This window comes from Vicugna pacos, chromosome 35 (genome assembly GCF_048564905.1).
Source record: "Vicugna pacos chromosome 35, VicPac4, whole genome shotgun sequence".
Lineage (NCBI taxonomy): Eukaryota > Metazoa > Chordata > Mammalia > Artiodactyla > Camelidae > Vicugna > Vicugna pacos.
The window spans coordinates 35,072,449-35,086,512 of record NC_133021.1 but is presented as its reverse complement, the minus strand read 5'-3'; the positions used below and the strand labels follow the sequence as shown (position 1 = coordinate 35,086,512).

At 56.0% G+C, this 14,064-nt stretch overlaps 1 protein-coding gene across 14 annotated transcripts in view; it reads right to left on the bottom strand.

Annotated features, from left to right (window-relative positions):
• Nucleotides 1-14,064, bottom strand: part of ADARB2 (adenosine deaminase RNA specific B2 (inactive)) — a 420,003-nt gene that overhangs the window by 87,404 nt on the left and 318,535 nt on the right. For 12 of the 14 annotated variants that reach the window (XR_012067232.1, XM_072955161.1, XM_072955160.1 and 9 more), the window contains 2 exons: nucleotides 6,959-7,045; nucleotides 349-1,223 (listed from right to left, as the gene is read on the bottom strand). Coding sequence is in view for 13 of the 14 variants with exons in the window: in XM_072955161.1 (XP_072811262.1) it covers nucleotides 349-1,223; nucleotides 6,959-7,045 (962 nt within the window). In the remaining variant the exon portion in view is untranslated. Of the gene's footprint in view, nucleotides 1-348; nucleotides 1,224-6,958; nucleotides 7,046-8,730; nucleotides 8,927-9,296; nucleotides 9,546-14,064 lie in introns of those variants that run through there. The other 2 variants (XM_072955164.1, XM_072955165.1) reach the window with 2 other exon arrangements.

Sequence of the window (14,064 nt, the reverse complement as noted above, 5' to 3'; positions counted from 1 at the left end):
AATGGTCACCTAGCACACACTTGCCTGCAGGCTCCCCGCCCCAGCCCAGACCAAGGGCCTTCCCACAGGGCAGTCCTCGGGGGACAGGAGCCCTGCCCCGTCCCCAGGAGCTGGCGATGCTCCAAGACAGCCTGCTCCCTGGCTCTCCCTTCATCCCTGCTAGGTCAGAGCCAACGTTCTTTCTTTCCATTCACAGGTGAGGAGCTCTCTCTCCCCAGAGCCTGAGCACGGCTGCCAGCGCTGGGCTGGGAGGGGCGGAGCCCAGCTCGTTGGGGGTGGACGCCCCCCACTCACCGGCAGGGTCTCCCCTGGGCCCCGCCCTGCTGGCAGCCCTCCTTGAACTCTCACCTGGGGCAGGAGGTGGCCTTTGTTCCTGCTGGGGACGTGGCCGGGCAGCCGGATGTCGAAGAGGGCCTGGAGGGCAGCCTGGGCCGCCTGGCCCTTGGCCAGCTTCTTGCTGCGTCCCGAGCCTTCGAATGTCCTCCCGTCCACGTTCACGGCCATGACGAAGCTCTGGGCGCGCTGCTTCTCAGGCTCCGAGAGGCACACATACCGCAGGCCCGAGCGCAGCTCGTTCAGCAGCACCACCGGGTTCCTCTCGCCCGGGGCTCCGGTGCCCACCAGGTCCAGCGGCCGGCACAGGAGCCGCCCCCGCCGGCAGGCTGCAGACAGGCGCTCAGGGGCGGCAGGGCGGCGGCCGGGGAAGGCCTCGCTGGGCGCCGCCGGCTCGAACTGCTTGAACAGTGTGTCCGGGAAGTCGGCCTGGTCAGAGGTGAAGTCCGGGGACGGGCTGGCGCCGCTGCCCAGGGCCAGGTGGGCCTGGCAGGCGTTGGGGAACTGCACGAAGGACCTGAGGGCCAGCTCGGCTGCCCGCATCTTGGCCTTCTTCTTGGTGGGCCCGGTGCCCTCGAAGGTGAGCCCGTTCACCTCCACGGCCACAGCGAAGACAGGCGCGTGCACCGGGCCGGTCTGGGACACTGTGCGGTACTGCAGGCCGGGCCGCAGCTCGTGCAGCTGGACCAGTGCGTTCTTGGGTGCCACGGACCACGAGAGCCCCCTCCAGAGGAGGTGCAGCTGGCGCAGGGGACCGCCACCGCCCTCCTCCAGCGGCCGCTTCCTCTTCAGGCCGGGCGGGCCTCCTCGGGTCCGGTCGCCCACGGGCAGCGGCCGCGCCTCCAGGTTGCTCACATTCCGGTTTTCCTTCACGTCCGCGCTGCTGGTACCTGGAGGCGAGAACAGACAGCCATGACCCAGGGCTCTGGCAGCTTGCGAGACCCCCGGCGCGGGTCCTGGTGACCCGACCACACAGTCCAGCCTCCAAGCCCGAGATAGCCACCAGCTTGGCAGCCCAGCTGTGGGACAGGCTCTGGGCTGGCACCTGCGGGAAGGGTCATGGGGAGACCACCCGAGCAGTGCCCCGAGTCCGTGGGCCAGCAGAACCGGCAGCCCCCCGGGGGTGGGGTCCTCGCTCCGGCGGGCACAGCCCTCAGCAGGGCCTGCAGTGAACTACGTGAGGTGGGCCTGGGCCGGGGGCGCGTTCCCTCAGGGCCTCTCCCACTTGCTGCTCGGAGCGCCACGTGTGTGGTATCAGGGCTGCGGGTCAAGCACAGGACCCTGTTCCCCCACTGCTGCCCCGAACCAAGCAGACACACAGCCCTCTCTTTCCAGCAGCTCTGGGCAATGCTGAGGGCCTCCCCTGGAGTGGAAAGTGGTGGGTTGGGTGCCGTCAGGCCCTGGGTTGCTGGATGGCGCTTACACTACATGGGGGATCTCAGAATTACAAGGTGGGACAATGAAAGCAACTTGCAAAATGGCGCACAGAAGCTCTTTTCAATGTAAGTAATAAAGACACAGAGCTGACCCAATGCGCTGTCTGTGCCCCCACTCACGGGGGTAAAGCTCAGACATGGACCCCTCTCCGGGAGAGGGGGAGCGCGGGACATGGCTCAGAGGGTGGCTTCATTTGTGTCTGTGTGGTTTCATGTCTTTTCACAAACTGATGTAAGTAAATTCAGCAAAATCCTCATTTGCTCACTGCACATGAGGAATGCAGGTAGAGATCATTTAACTGTCTGGCCTGGCCCTCTTGGACCACTTTTCTCCAGCAAAGCTGTTCTGCTTAGAGTGGCTGAGCCGTGCACCCCACGGGGCCCAGAACAGTGTCCACGCTGCCCGGCCGGATGTGCTCCCGGAAGGTGAGAAACTCCGAGGATGGCGGTGATGAGCAGTGGGCTAGCTCTCACCAAGCCCCTCCCACACATTCACTTTGGCACCTCCCTCATTCCTAAGAGCCACTCGCAGTGGGTCAGGGCACCGCCTTCTAGGGGACGAAACTGAGGGTCACGGGCTGGTTAATCCATCCAGGAAAGGCTGTGGAGGAGGCTTTACGGGAGCAGAGGAGCTCAGGGTCATTTTCTTGTCCGTTTCACAGACGCGGGCTGCCTGGGGGTGGAGCTGAGGAAGTCTGCTGATGGCGTGGACCGACAGGTGAGGAGGGGCTGGGGTCCCGGCCACACAGGTGACCTTGGTGCCCTCAGGTTTCTCCACGGGACCTGGGACTCACAGTTTTCTTTTTCAGCAAGAAGAAACCTGAGGTAGCGTTACAGCCAGCGCAGCTTGGGAGCAGACTGACTGTGTCTCCCTCCCTGCTGCCCAGAGAGTCAGCAGTGGGAAGACGTGCCAAGTGGGTGACCTTGTCCTTGTGGGGCTGCTGGAGAATTGTCACAAGTACCATTTCACAGGGCCCAGGTGGGGCCAGCCCTCCCGGCCAGATCCCCGCAGGGAGGAGCCGCCCAGCGCCCGCAGGAGGGTGTGCCCAGTGGGAGGCGGAGGCCGGGCTCCCAAGGGCTGTGGGCTGACTCTCAGCTGCTTGGCTGGTGAGGTGGTCTGTTAGCACTTCTCATGGTTGGCTTCTGCGAAATGGTAGGCTCGCAGCAGGGGCAAGTCTGAGCGTTCGTAAGTCAGAGGGGATGGGGGTCATTCACAGCCCATCTCAGCAGGAAGAGTCACTTCCCCAACAGCAGCTCTGGACCAGCCCCTCCTGAGGGGCGCTGTGCATCCTGGACCAGACCCTCCTGCGGGGCGCTGTGCATCCTGGGTGTGCGGCAATGGGTGCTGCTGTCTGGGGTACCTCGGGCCAAGGCTGGTAGGGGGCACCAACCACGCAGTTTCCCAAATGGAAGGTGAAGATGGAGAAAATAACAGCAGTGCAGCCTCACGGCCGCCCGCCAGATTGCCCAGAAAGTCGCCGGCAGCGCTCTAATTTCTTATTGATTCCTTGCGATGTGGGGGTCGAGTGAGGCTGTGCGTGTGATTAAAGTGGCCAAGATATCAGATGGCCTTTGTGCCTTCTGAGGGAAAAGGTTTATCTTGGAGGAACAGGCCCCGCAGACCCACGCGTCCCCCCACCTGCAGAGAAATTACGTCTGTGCCCTTCTCCTCAGCACCTGACTGTCCTCATTACAGCTTCCCAGGGCCTGAGCCTCGGGCATCAGACGGTGGGGGAAGGCTCCTCCCATGCCCGTCAGTAATTAACAACAACCGATGGAGGCAGCCGCTGGCCCTCTCCTCCTACGCTCTCTGGGGGTGACGTGACCCTCTGGTTTTTGCGAAGTAGCAGATTAAGGGTTCTACTCCCCTCACCACGGCCCAGATGCTTCGGTTAACTGGACTCCTGAGCCTGCACAAAGTCGGGGCAGCTGCAGGATGGGGCGGTGGTCATTAATGGCTCCGGGGTCAGGCAGGTGAGAGGTCAAAGTCCCCTCCAACCTCGGGGTGTGTGTGGCCTTGGGCAGTCCCTCCACCTGCCCAGACTCCATCTTCTTAAGATGGAAGATGAGGGTTTTGATGGCACTCGCCTGAGGCTGAGCTAAAGGACCCACGTGACACTTAGCAAAATCCCTGATGCTCAGCCAAGTCTGGGCATTTCTGTGAACAGCGGGAAGAGGGACACCGACACGTCCTCTACAGGCCCAGCTTCACTGCTTATTTTATGAGCTGGGCTTCCCGATGAATTTTCCCAGAAAGGAGACGTGGGGCCCCGCCCCTCTCCCAGTGCGCCTGTCTGTGCGCAGTTTCTGGGACCAGGTCTGAACACCCACTACCTGGTTGTGGAGCCGTGGTCTCCACCGTGCACCCCAGACGCACCCCGCTTCCCTCCGGTTGGCAAGGCAAACACTGGTTCTTACAGAGACCAGCCAGGATGCCCTGAGCCTCAGCCTCCAACCTGTGGTCCCCGAGACAGGCAGAAGCGAGAACCAGCCGCTGCCTCGCAGACGCTCGGTCCCGTGGGAGGGACACGGGTCTCCTGTGATGCAGTCTCGGGCCAGGAGGGGCGGCAAGCAGGGGACCCTGGCCTCTGGTCTGGTGCTGCCTGGACTTGCCAGCTGGGTCCTGCCAGACCTGACGCAGCTCCACGTGGCCCTCTTACGGAACTTCAGCTCCAACTTCACAAATTCACCTTCCCTCTACCTCAGCCCCTCCCCTGACCCAGGAAATGATTCTCATTTCCCCCCTCCACTTATTTAGCAGGTTTCACACACCCCGCTGTCGCAGGGAATAACCCAGAGATGGCGTGCTCCTGCCAGACTGGAGAGGCTGCCACCCCACTGCGTGCCCCCTCGGGTCCAGGTCTGGGCATACGGGACCTGAGCTCCTCCTTTGTTCTCTGGCCCGTGGCCTGTGCACCTGGGGTCACCTCCGCAGCGGGGGCAGAAGGGGGCCTGGTCTCCACCTGCGCTCCTGGCTTGGCTGCTCCTGGGGTCCCCCTGGGGCAGGTTGCCAACCTTTAACTCTACGTCATGCACCCAGGCACCCTGGGTTGTCCTGGATGCAGCCTAGCCCGGCGGCATTAATTTGGAGGTTTATCTTTGAACAATGCGTGAAAACAGGGTTTTCTGAGTCAATTAACAAAAAGCAGCTATTACAAAGGGGATGACTAATCCACTGATAGAAAGTAAGGTTCCCAAGCATTGCAAAGGCACTTTAACACGTAGTAAACAATTCAAAATCATCTTTATCTCTAAAGTTCCACCTCTTAGCCACTGAATTAGGGAAAAGCCTGATTTCTCGCACAGCCAGCCCTGCTCCAGCACTGGCTGTTTCTCTGGGTCCTTCCCTCAGAAGCCCTCACGCGCCCCCCACCCCAGCTGCAGCTGGGCTGCTCTCCCACGCACACACGGGGCACCGCGGCTCTGAGCGATGGGGCTTACGGCCTAAGGTATCGGGCTGGAGTGTGGGGTCGCATCCCAAGGCCCTGCCCTCACACCGGCTCCCACACTTCCAGTTGGTCCAGCACCAGAGTCACAGGTGCCCTTGGTGGGGAGGGAGCTCCTATGGGGGACTGGACTCGGCCGGGGCCCCGGCAGCTCGAGCGCGACAGGAGGAGGCGGCAGGGGAAGACTTCCCTCCTCCAGGCGCCCATTCCACGTGCTTCTCCACCAGCCGTGTCCACGCGTCCAGGTCGGCTGTGGGCATGTGTGTGTTTTCACACACGTATCTCTTTGTTCGTGCATGTGTGCATGCACACATGTGTGTGAACATTTGGGCGCACCTCGGAGATGTGGTGTGCTGAGCCCTGACCACTGCGATGAGGCCAGTGATGTGGATTTTTGGTTTCCTCGTGCAGGAAAGTTACATTCCCCCTAGACTGCAGCCTATTAAGTGTGCAAAAGTGTTACTTCTAAGAAAGCAATGAACGCACCGTAATTAATACATAATGTTTGTGAAAACGTAGCATCTGTGATGCAATAAATCGAAGCACTGGAGAGTGAGGCGTGCTGTGTGCTCCACGTTTCTGAAGTCGCCGTCAGGAAATTAAGTCTAGAAAGTTCCAGGTTTGGTCCTGAGAGGACAGAGCTTTCCTTGGACCGTGTTCTCGCGGGGCTGGGCGCTGACTCAGAGCACTTCCTCCTCATCCAGAAACGGGGGGTCAAGGACCGGTCACTGAGGAGGCCCTAGTTCTGACACTGGACGGCTCTGTGACCTGGTTCTGTGTAACAGCCCAGGGAACTAACTCAGCTCCCATCTTGTCCACAGTCACGTTTTATGGGAGGGGCTATTCGGGGGCCATCTGTGTTCCTTACAATCTGAGGCAAAAGGGACAACCTTCCAGGGTGAGTCCTGCCCATCGCTGCTTCCTGGTCAAACCAACAGCCCTGGTGACCATCAGCGCGCATGGGCCCCTCCCAGCCCGCGGCAAGCACGCCCTCGCCTCCTGCAGGCTGAGGGGTGACGCTGAATGCAGGGGGTGCCCCTGTGTCTGGGGGCTTTCCTCCCCGCTTCCACACCACAGACCAGAGGGGCTGGCACCACCTGACACACACGCCCGGATTCTCCCTCACACACACCACGCTGGCCCTTCCACTCCGGGGTCTCCTCCAAGGACTGGGCAAGGGACAGTTTCCGCCCGAGGCACCACCCTCCAGACACAGCCCCAGCAGCCCCGGGCCCCACCCGGCATGGCCTAGGTGCCTCCCCAGTTCACGTGACAAACAGTTCTCTGGGCAGCAGGCGCCCATCCAGTTCTTTCCTTGTTAAGTAGTTGTATGAACTGCGTCCAGAGAGACTGCGTTAATTTTTCTTTTTTTCTTTTTGGTTTGGAGGGCAAAAATAAAGGAAAGAGAGGAAGGATGGTCTGAGAGAACTGGTTTTTTTGTTTTGTTTTTGCAATATCTGGAGTTCTCAATCATGCAGTCACTGCTAGTATCTCCCTACCACCCAGGTGGGGGCGGGATTCCAGGTGGGGAAAGGATCCCAGGTGTGGAGGGGGTTTCCAGGTGGGGACAGGTTTCCAGGTGGGGAGGGGATTCCAGGTGGGGACAGGGGCGGAGCCTCCTGCTCTGGGAAGCCCAGATGGCGCCCTCCACCACCCAAGGGTCTCAGCCTTTGGGGACAATGGGGTGGCCCCCTCTGCATGTGGGCTGGGCGTCCCGCACTCTCGGGGAAGGGAACTGCTTACTGAGATTGTCTTCATCCTCTGTGTTCGTGGCCCCTGGGCTCAAGTGCTTGAAGGGAGCGACGAAGGCTGACAACGTGCTTACTTTGTCTGGAAAGAAAAGAAGAACAGGAAATGCACTTTTGACATCGAGTTTCAGAAAAACTCAATGCTTTCATATGTTGTTATTACTGAGGGTTTGGACAAGGGAGGTTGAAAGGTCGTTTTGGTTTCAGCCACTTCATTCTGGTTCAGCCTTTTACTGAATTTCTGACAGCATTCTATCAAATGACCCTCTCCATTCAATCTGAAACATCACCATTTCCATCTTTCTTCTTTTCTTATTTTTGGCATCTCCTCTCCTCCTTCCATGTCCCTCAAAACTTGAAGTAACCGTCTCCAGGGCAACCACCTTGCCTGAGCCTACAAGATGCTGGCGGGCAGAGCCTGCCTGACGGAGGTCACTGCATAGCACAGAGAGGAGCTCAAACAAGCACCAGCAAGTCCTCCACTAGGTGAGCCCAGACCACCTCTCCCCGTCAGTGGAGAGCTTGCTTTGTGGGCTTGAAGTGCAGGGTGAAGAAAGACTTAGGAAAAGTGTAAAAGATACTTAGCATGTGTTTGGCAGAAGCAGAAGACGGGAGAAGGAGGCACGGAGGAGGAAGCGGGGCAGGGTCCTGGGTGTCCCCCTGGAGAGGAGCCTGGACTGGAGACTCCAGGAGGGACCGGGGACGTGGGAGGTGGAGGCGGCCAGCATCTCGGGTCCAGACACCTCAAGTACTGCAGGGAGGACTACGGACCCAGGAGGAGGTCCCTCTGGGGACCAAGGGGCTTGGCCACGTCCCTCTACATGGAGGCCAGGGGAGTGCAGGTTGGAAGTGCGAGCGGGAGAAATGAAGGAACGCCTCTCAGAGGAGCGAAGGGGAAGCCCCTCCGTTTAGACCTTCCGCCGACTAGACCCAGCCACGAGCCAGGAGCCTCGTCCACAGGAGAGCTCGGCCCCTCGGAGCCCCCTCCTCAGACCTGCCTCTGGCGCCTCGGCTCCCCAGTGGGTCGCTGGATTCCGTCTGAATCCTGACTGTATTCTTGGATAATTACAGAGGGAGGCTCTCCACTGCGGGGGCATCAAAGGCGTCCAGGGCACTGGGTCAGGGTTATTTTGCCATGAGGGACACTTTCCACTTCCCTGGGTCCCCCACGCCTGAGGTGGGGCTCAGAGCGGACCTGTCTGACCCTGCGGCCTCGGTGGCAGCAGGAGCTCCGTCCGGGCCACGTCTGAGCGTGACTTCTCGTGGAAACATCACCCAGCTGTTCATCACGTTGTCGGCCCTGGGTGTCCAGACCCGGACCTGGACTCGCTCTTTCTTTCCATTCTGAGCCCGTTTGCTCCTGAGCTGAGCTTCCTGGAGGCCGGCAGGTTCACGCTGAAATTCATTCAGGAGCCTGTTAACAGCTGTTGTTTGCAGCAGGGACGGGCAACGACACAACGCTCGCTTGGAGAACAATAAATAACTGGAATGCATAGCGCGGCTCCCTCTCCATTCTACCGAATGAGAGGAGAAAGCCCAGGACGGGCCGACTCCCCGATGCCGCGCGGCCGAGCTAATTTACTGCACAGAATGAAACCACTTGTTTGAGTTGTAATTTCATTAAGGGAGCCCCGTAACGCACCACAAAGGGGGCGAAGCTCAAATGATTTAGTCTGGAGCATCTCAAAATGAAATTACGATTTTCTCATAAAGCAGGGCTACCAGCCAAACACCCACAAAAACACACCAAACCAGTTCAGAGCTCACCTGAGCCAGATTGTGAAATATTTAAAAATTGCTTTCCATCCATTCAAGTCCTCGACTTCTAGGCTGGCCAGATTCGTCAAATAAATATTCCAGACACCTAGTTAAAATTGAGTTTCAGATACACAGCACTCTTTTTTGTATGTGTACATTCCTAGTATTGTGTGGGACGCCATATACGAAAAGATTCCTTCTTTATCTGAAATTCAAATTTAAGGCAAAAGACTTGAATAGACATTTCTACAAAGAAGATAGGCAACTGACAAATCACCCACGAAAGGATGCTCAGTGTTGTGCGTCACTAGGGAAATGCAACCCCAAACCACGGGGAGGTCCCACCTCACACTCAGGAGGGGGCTGCTAGAGGAAAAGCCTGGGAAGTAACAAGCTGAGAACGCGGAGAAGCCGGGACCTGGTGACTGTGGGTGAGAACGTAAGAGGGCTCAGCCACCGTGGAACCAAAAACTCCTTTCTGGGTCACCCCCGAAAGAACTGGAAGCAGGGACTCGAAGGGACACACACTGGGCACCCAGGCTCACGGCCGCATTAGTCACACGAGACAAACGTACAAGCAACTTGTGTGTCCATGGATGGACAGCGGACAAAGAAACGTGTCCAGATGCAGTGGGTCTTACACGTCCTGAAAAGGAATTCTGACACTGGCTACAACATGGATGGACCCCGAGGACAGGGAACCAAGCCAGTCACAAAAGGACAGCACTGCCTGGCCCACCCATGCGAGGCCCTGGAGGGGTGAGGCCGACAGGGACGGCGGGCAGGCTGTGGCCTCAGGGCGGGGGAGGAGAGGCAGGGGGTGTTGTTCAGTGGGGCCAGTTTCAGTTCGGGAAAATGCGAAGGTTCTGGAGACGGACGCGCGGTGGACATACGTACACGGGCTTATGTCACAGAGCCAGATTCTTAGCAATGCGAACAGGGCAAGTTTTGTGTTACGGCTGGTTTACTAACACTTAAACAAGAAACAATAATTCAAATTCAGCTGGACAGCCTGTATTTTTTCGGGCGACCTACCCCTCTGTGCCCTGCTGCCGCCTCCGGGGCGGTGGGTTCTGGTTCCAGGGGCCGGCTTGGACCCGCCAGACCAGACGAGACGGGAGCCAGCACGGCCGCTGACCTCCGCCTGCCGCGAGTCCCCGCGAAGTCGCACCAGCGCCGCCCGCCACGCGGCTCCGCCAGGGGGACACTGCGAACCCTGAGTGAGAAGCGACGGTCCCAGGAAGGGCAGGCGGCGTCTTCGGAAGGCCATCGGCAAAAGGGCGAGGAATCAGGTTTCTTATTTAGAAAAATGACAGGCCCACTTGCCTGACGTCAGCGCCCTTCTCGGCAGCCGTTTCCTCGGCCCGCGCCTGGCGGGTCGGCACCTACTCCAGCCGGCTCCGTGTGAGCAGAGCTCCGACATCCGGCAGCTCTGGTCTCTGCGTTCATCTCAGTCCGCTTTTGAAGTCCGGTTTCACACGGGTCGCTCGGACGAAAAACAGAGGCCAGGCTTTGGTTCCTCTCCACGCCGGACGTCGTGGGTGCGCCGAGAAGCGGGACCACACACGTCCCGCGCTCCCGCGGCCTCCCCAGCCTCTCAGCGGGAGGTCTGAAGGGGGAGGGGTGTTCGTCCAGGGACAGGGGCCGGAAGGGGCCGGCGCTCCCCTCCCCGCAGACGCTCCTGCCCGTGGCGCCTCCCCTCGGCCCAGAGCACCCGGTGAGGACCGGCTGGGCTGGCCTGATGAGTTGAGTGACCTGGACCGGCCCGGCCCTGGTGAGGACGGCGCCCCGGGCAGCCCTCCAACCAGGAGTTGTGTCTGGGGAAGCTCCGGTTGAGGCAGGAAGCCCCATAAAAAGACCGGCAGGAGCCCTGGGCAGGGCGGCTGCTCTCCTCCCAGCACCGTCCGGGTCCCTAGCGCAGAGGCTCTATCTCACTTTTTGCCTCTAAAGCGGCTAACTTACACCTAGAATTCTATTGGTTCCCTGAGCTCACTTTCCTTCACTCCTGATTGGTTATTACTCTCACTTCTGATTGGTTATTACTCTCACTTCTGATTGGTCCACTTCCCTAACTTCTGATTGGTCCATTTGTACTACTTCATTTGCATGGCGCTCACTCCTGATGGGGCTATTTCTACAAAGCTTGTTCTTGGTTGGTCAACTTCTGTTGTACTTTATTTGCATATGATGTTGCAAAGTGTAAAACTGGCAGCCTATAAAAGGCCTGTGTAAATCTACAAGTGGGGTTCGGAGCTTGCAGAGTTAACTGGTCTGGGCTTTCTGGTGTAATAAGCCTGAGTTCTCCACTGTCTGGGTGCTACTGTGTCTTTTGCCTGGTTACAGGTTGACGGCACAACTGAGCTGTATCTCCAAGCTGTAATACATTTTTCCGCAACATGGTCACTGTGAGTCACGCTGACAACGTTTAAATGAATTCTTTGGACTGATCCAGGCAGTTGTATTATACACCTTACTACTAGGTGCAAAATAAATGGTTTTGGCCCTTGTTGGAGTGAGTTCATATGGTTCTGGTGGGGAAGCATTTTCAGGGAGCAGAAGCCCTTTCCTGGAAACATGAAATCACATTGGTTGAGAATACTGGTAACAAAGAAGAAATGCCGTTACGTAACAGCATAAAGATCGATAACGGGGGCGGGAAGTACAGGGTTGAGCACCTGCTCGGCAGGCACGAGGTCCTGGCTTCGGTCCCCGGGACCCTCAACAAAATAAATGGATCAACCTGATTTCTCCCCCCAAAACAGACAAACAAAAGATGGGTAAACGGAAAAATGGAACAAAGTAGAGGGCTTGGAAATAGAATCACACCTGTACGATGCACTGATTTTCAACAAAGACCTCAAAGTCATACGATGGGGAGAAAGTGTCTTTTTAAAATACAGTGCTGAAAAACTGCATCATGGTGGAAAAAGTGAATTCTGAGCTCTGTCTCATGCTGTGTGTGGAAATTATCACAAAGTGGATCATAAACCTAAATGCAAAACCTAACACTATAAAACTTGTAGAAGAAAATATAGCAGATGACTTTCGTGATTTTCATGTAGGCAGATTTTAGACGGTATATAAAAAGCAGTAATCATAAAGAAAATATAAATTGGTTTCCACCAAAATTAAAAATTTCAGCTCAGTGAAATAAACAGTTAAGAAAACAAGAAGCAAGCCACAGATCAGGATAACATACGTACAATCCGGACAACTGATTTTCATCTGAAATACAGGAAGAACTCTTGCAACTTAATAATAAAGGACAGAAAATTCAAATTAAAAAGTGGGCAAAATGCTTAAATAGAAACTGGAGGAACATACTCCAATAGCCAGTAAATAAACACATCGAGAAGCACTCAACAGTCACACACATGAGAGAAATGCAAACTAAACCAGAGAGAGAAACCAGGTCACCCCTCGGAATGTCTGAGACTAAAGGGACTGAAGGGAAATCAGGAATTCTGTCCACGGGGATGGCAGCTTTGGGAAATGTTCTGGCTGCGTAAATGGACACTTAGTCTATGACAGCCACCAAAGCTACTTCCAGAAATTTACCCAAGATAAATGAAACGTGTTCACGAAAAGACCTCATTCAGAACGTGTAGCTCATTCTGTATTCATGACAGCTCAAAACTGAAGCATCCCAACGCCTACTAACAGAAGAATGTGCAAATGGATTGTCTTGAACATACACAATGGATGCTACGGAAAAACAGGACTGAAGGACTAAAGTACATTATGAGACGGATGAATCTCTAGAACACCATGCTGAGCAAAAAAAAAAAAAAAAATCTAGGCATTTAAAAAAAAAAACATGCTGTGTGATTCCGAACAGGTAAGACTACTCTCTGTTGGAAGAGTTGAGACGGGGCTGTCCCCAAGGGTCAGGCAGCGCAGCTGGGAAGGAGGAGGGTCTTTCTGGCGTGACGGAACGTTCCGTTTAGACAGAGACACGTTGTCACTACAACACACAGTGTGCACAGTTTTCTGTATATAAACTGTACTTTGGTTATTTAAAAATGTTAAAAGATAAAACTGTGACTGGACAAGAAAATAAATAATGTGAAGTAAGCATCAAAGCATTTAATCTAGAAAGGAGAAAACTTCAGACAGAGAAAGGCAAATATCTTATGCCATCACTTCTATGTGGGATCTCACAGAACGGCACAAATGGACTTACTTAACAAAACAGAAACAGACGCACAGACATAGAGAACAAACCTACGGTTACCGGAGGGGAGGGGAGGGATAAGTTAGGACTCTGGGATTAGCAGATACACACCACTATGTATAAAGCAGATAAACAACAAGGCCCTACTGTGTAGCACAGGGGACTGTATTCAGTATCTTGCAATGGCCTATGATGGAAAAGAGTATATACGTGTAACTGGGCTGTGCACCAGAAACTAACACAACATTGTGAATCAAGATTACTTCAACACAAAAAAATTTAAAAAGTGAAAAATAGAAAGGAGAGAGTTGAGGCTGACGTATTAAAGAGTGAACTGTATGTGCAGCTGGGCTCTGACTGGGCCCTGGCTTGCTTTCTTTTTCTCTCTTATTTTACAGGTTTGAAACTTCAAATGCACCAAAGAGGCTTTAACGCTGTGGCAAAGAGAATCTCATGTGAAGGTCCTTGGGAACCGTCCTCGGACCCAGGGCGCCTGGATGTGTGCAGGCACGGGGTGGGGGCGTGTGAGGGGAGACAGAAGCCTCAGGAGGTGGGACTGGATTCGGGCGGCGAGCGCCACCCCGGCCGTGCAGGTCGCGGAGCCTGGGGACCCTCAGCTGACCCACCGGGGGACACGAGGGGCCGTGACAAGGTCCCCCTTTTCTGAGCCGGCTCTGGTGAAAGCTGTGTTTGCTGTCAGAGAGTGCTTTGCTTACCCACAATTGATGAACCCATTTTTACTGAGGAAGATGAAACCTTCAAAACCCACTTTGGGGCACGAGCCCACGTCAGGCATCGGGGCAATTCATCTGTGGGAAGTAACACATTTCCTGGAACTTTCATTGAAAACTGCAATCGCCAAACTGTCTGCAGATTTGATCTTATGTTCGCCTCCTGAAAGGCATTAAAGAGTTCGAGGTACAGGTTATTCTCAAAGCACTGGGTAAATGGGGCACTTTGGTCTTGCCCTATTTCCACAGTTTAGCGTGAGGTTTTGCCCTTGTGTCTTCTGAGTTTGTGGGCCGCGCGCTGCCATGTCCGGCACGGCTCAGCCACGTGGCAAGAAGGAGCATGACAGCTGGGGCCGCGGAGCGCTCGGGGCCTCTGGGCTGCAAACCCCGGCCTCCTTGGTAAGTTACCTCCTTGCGTTTTCCTTTTGCCAAAACACA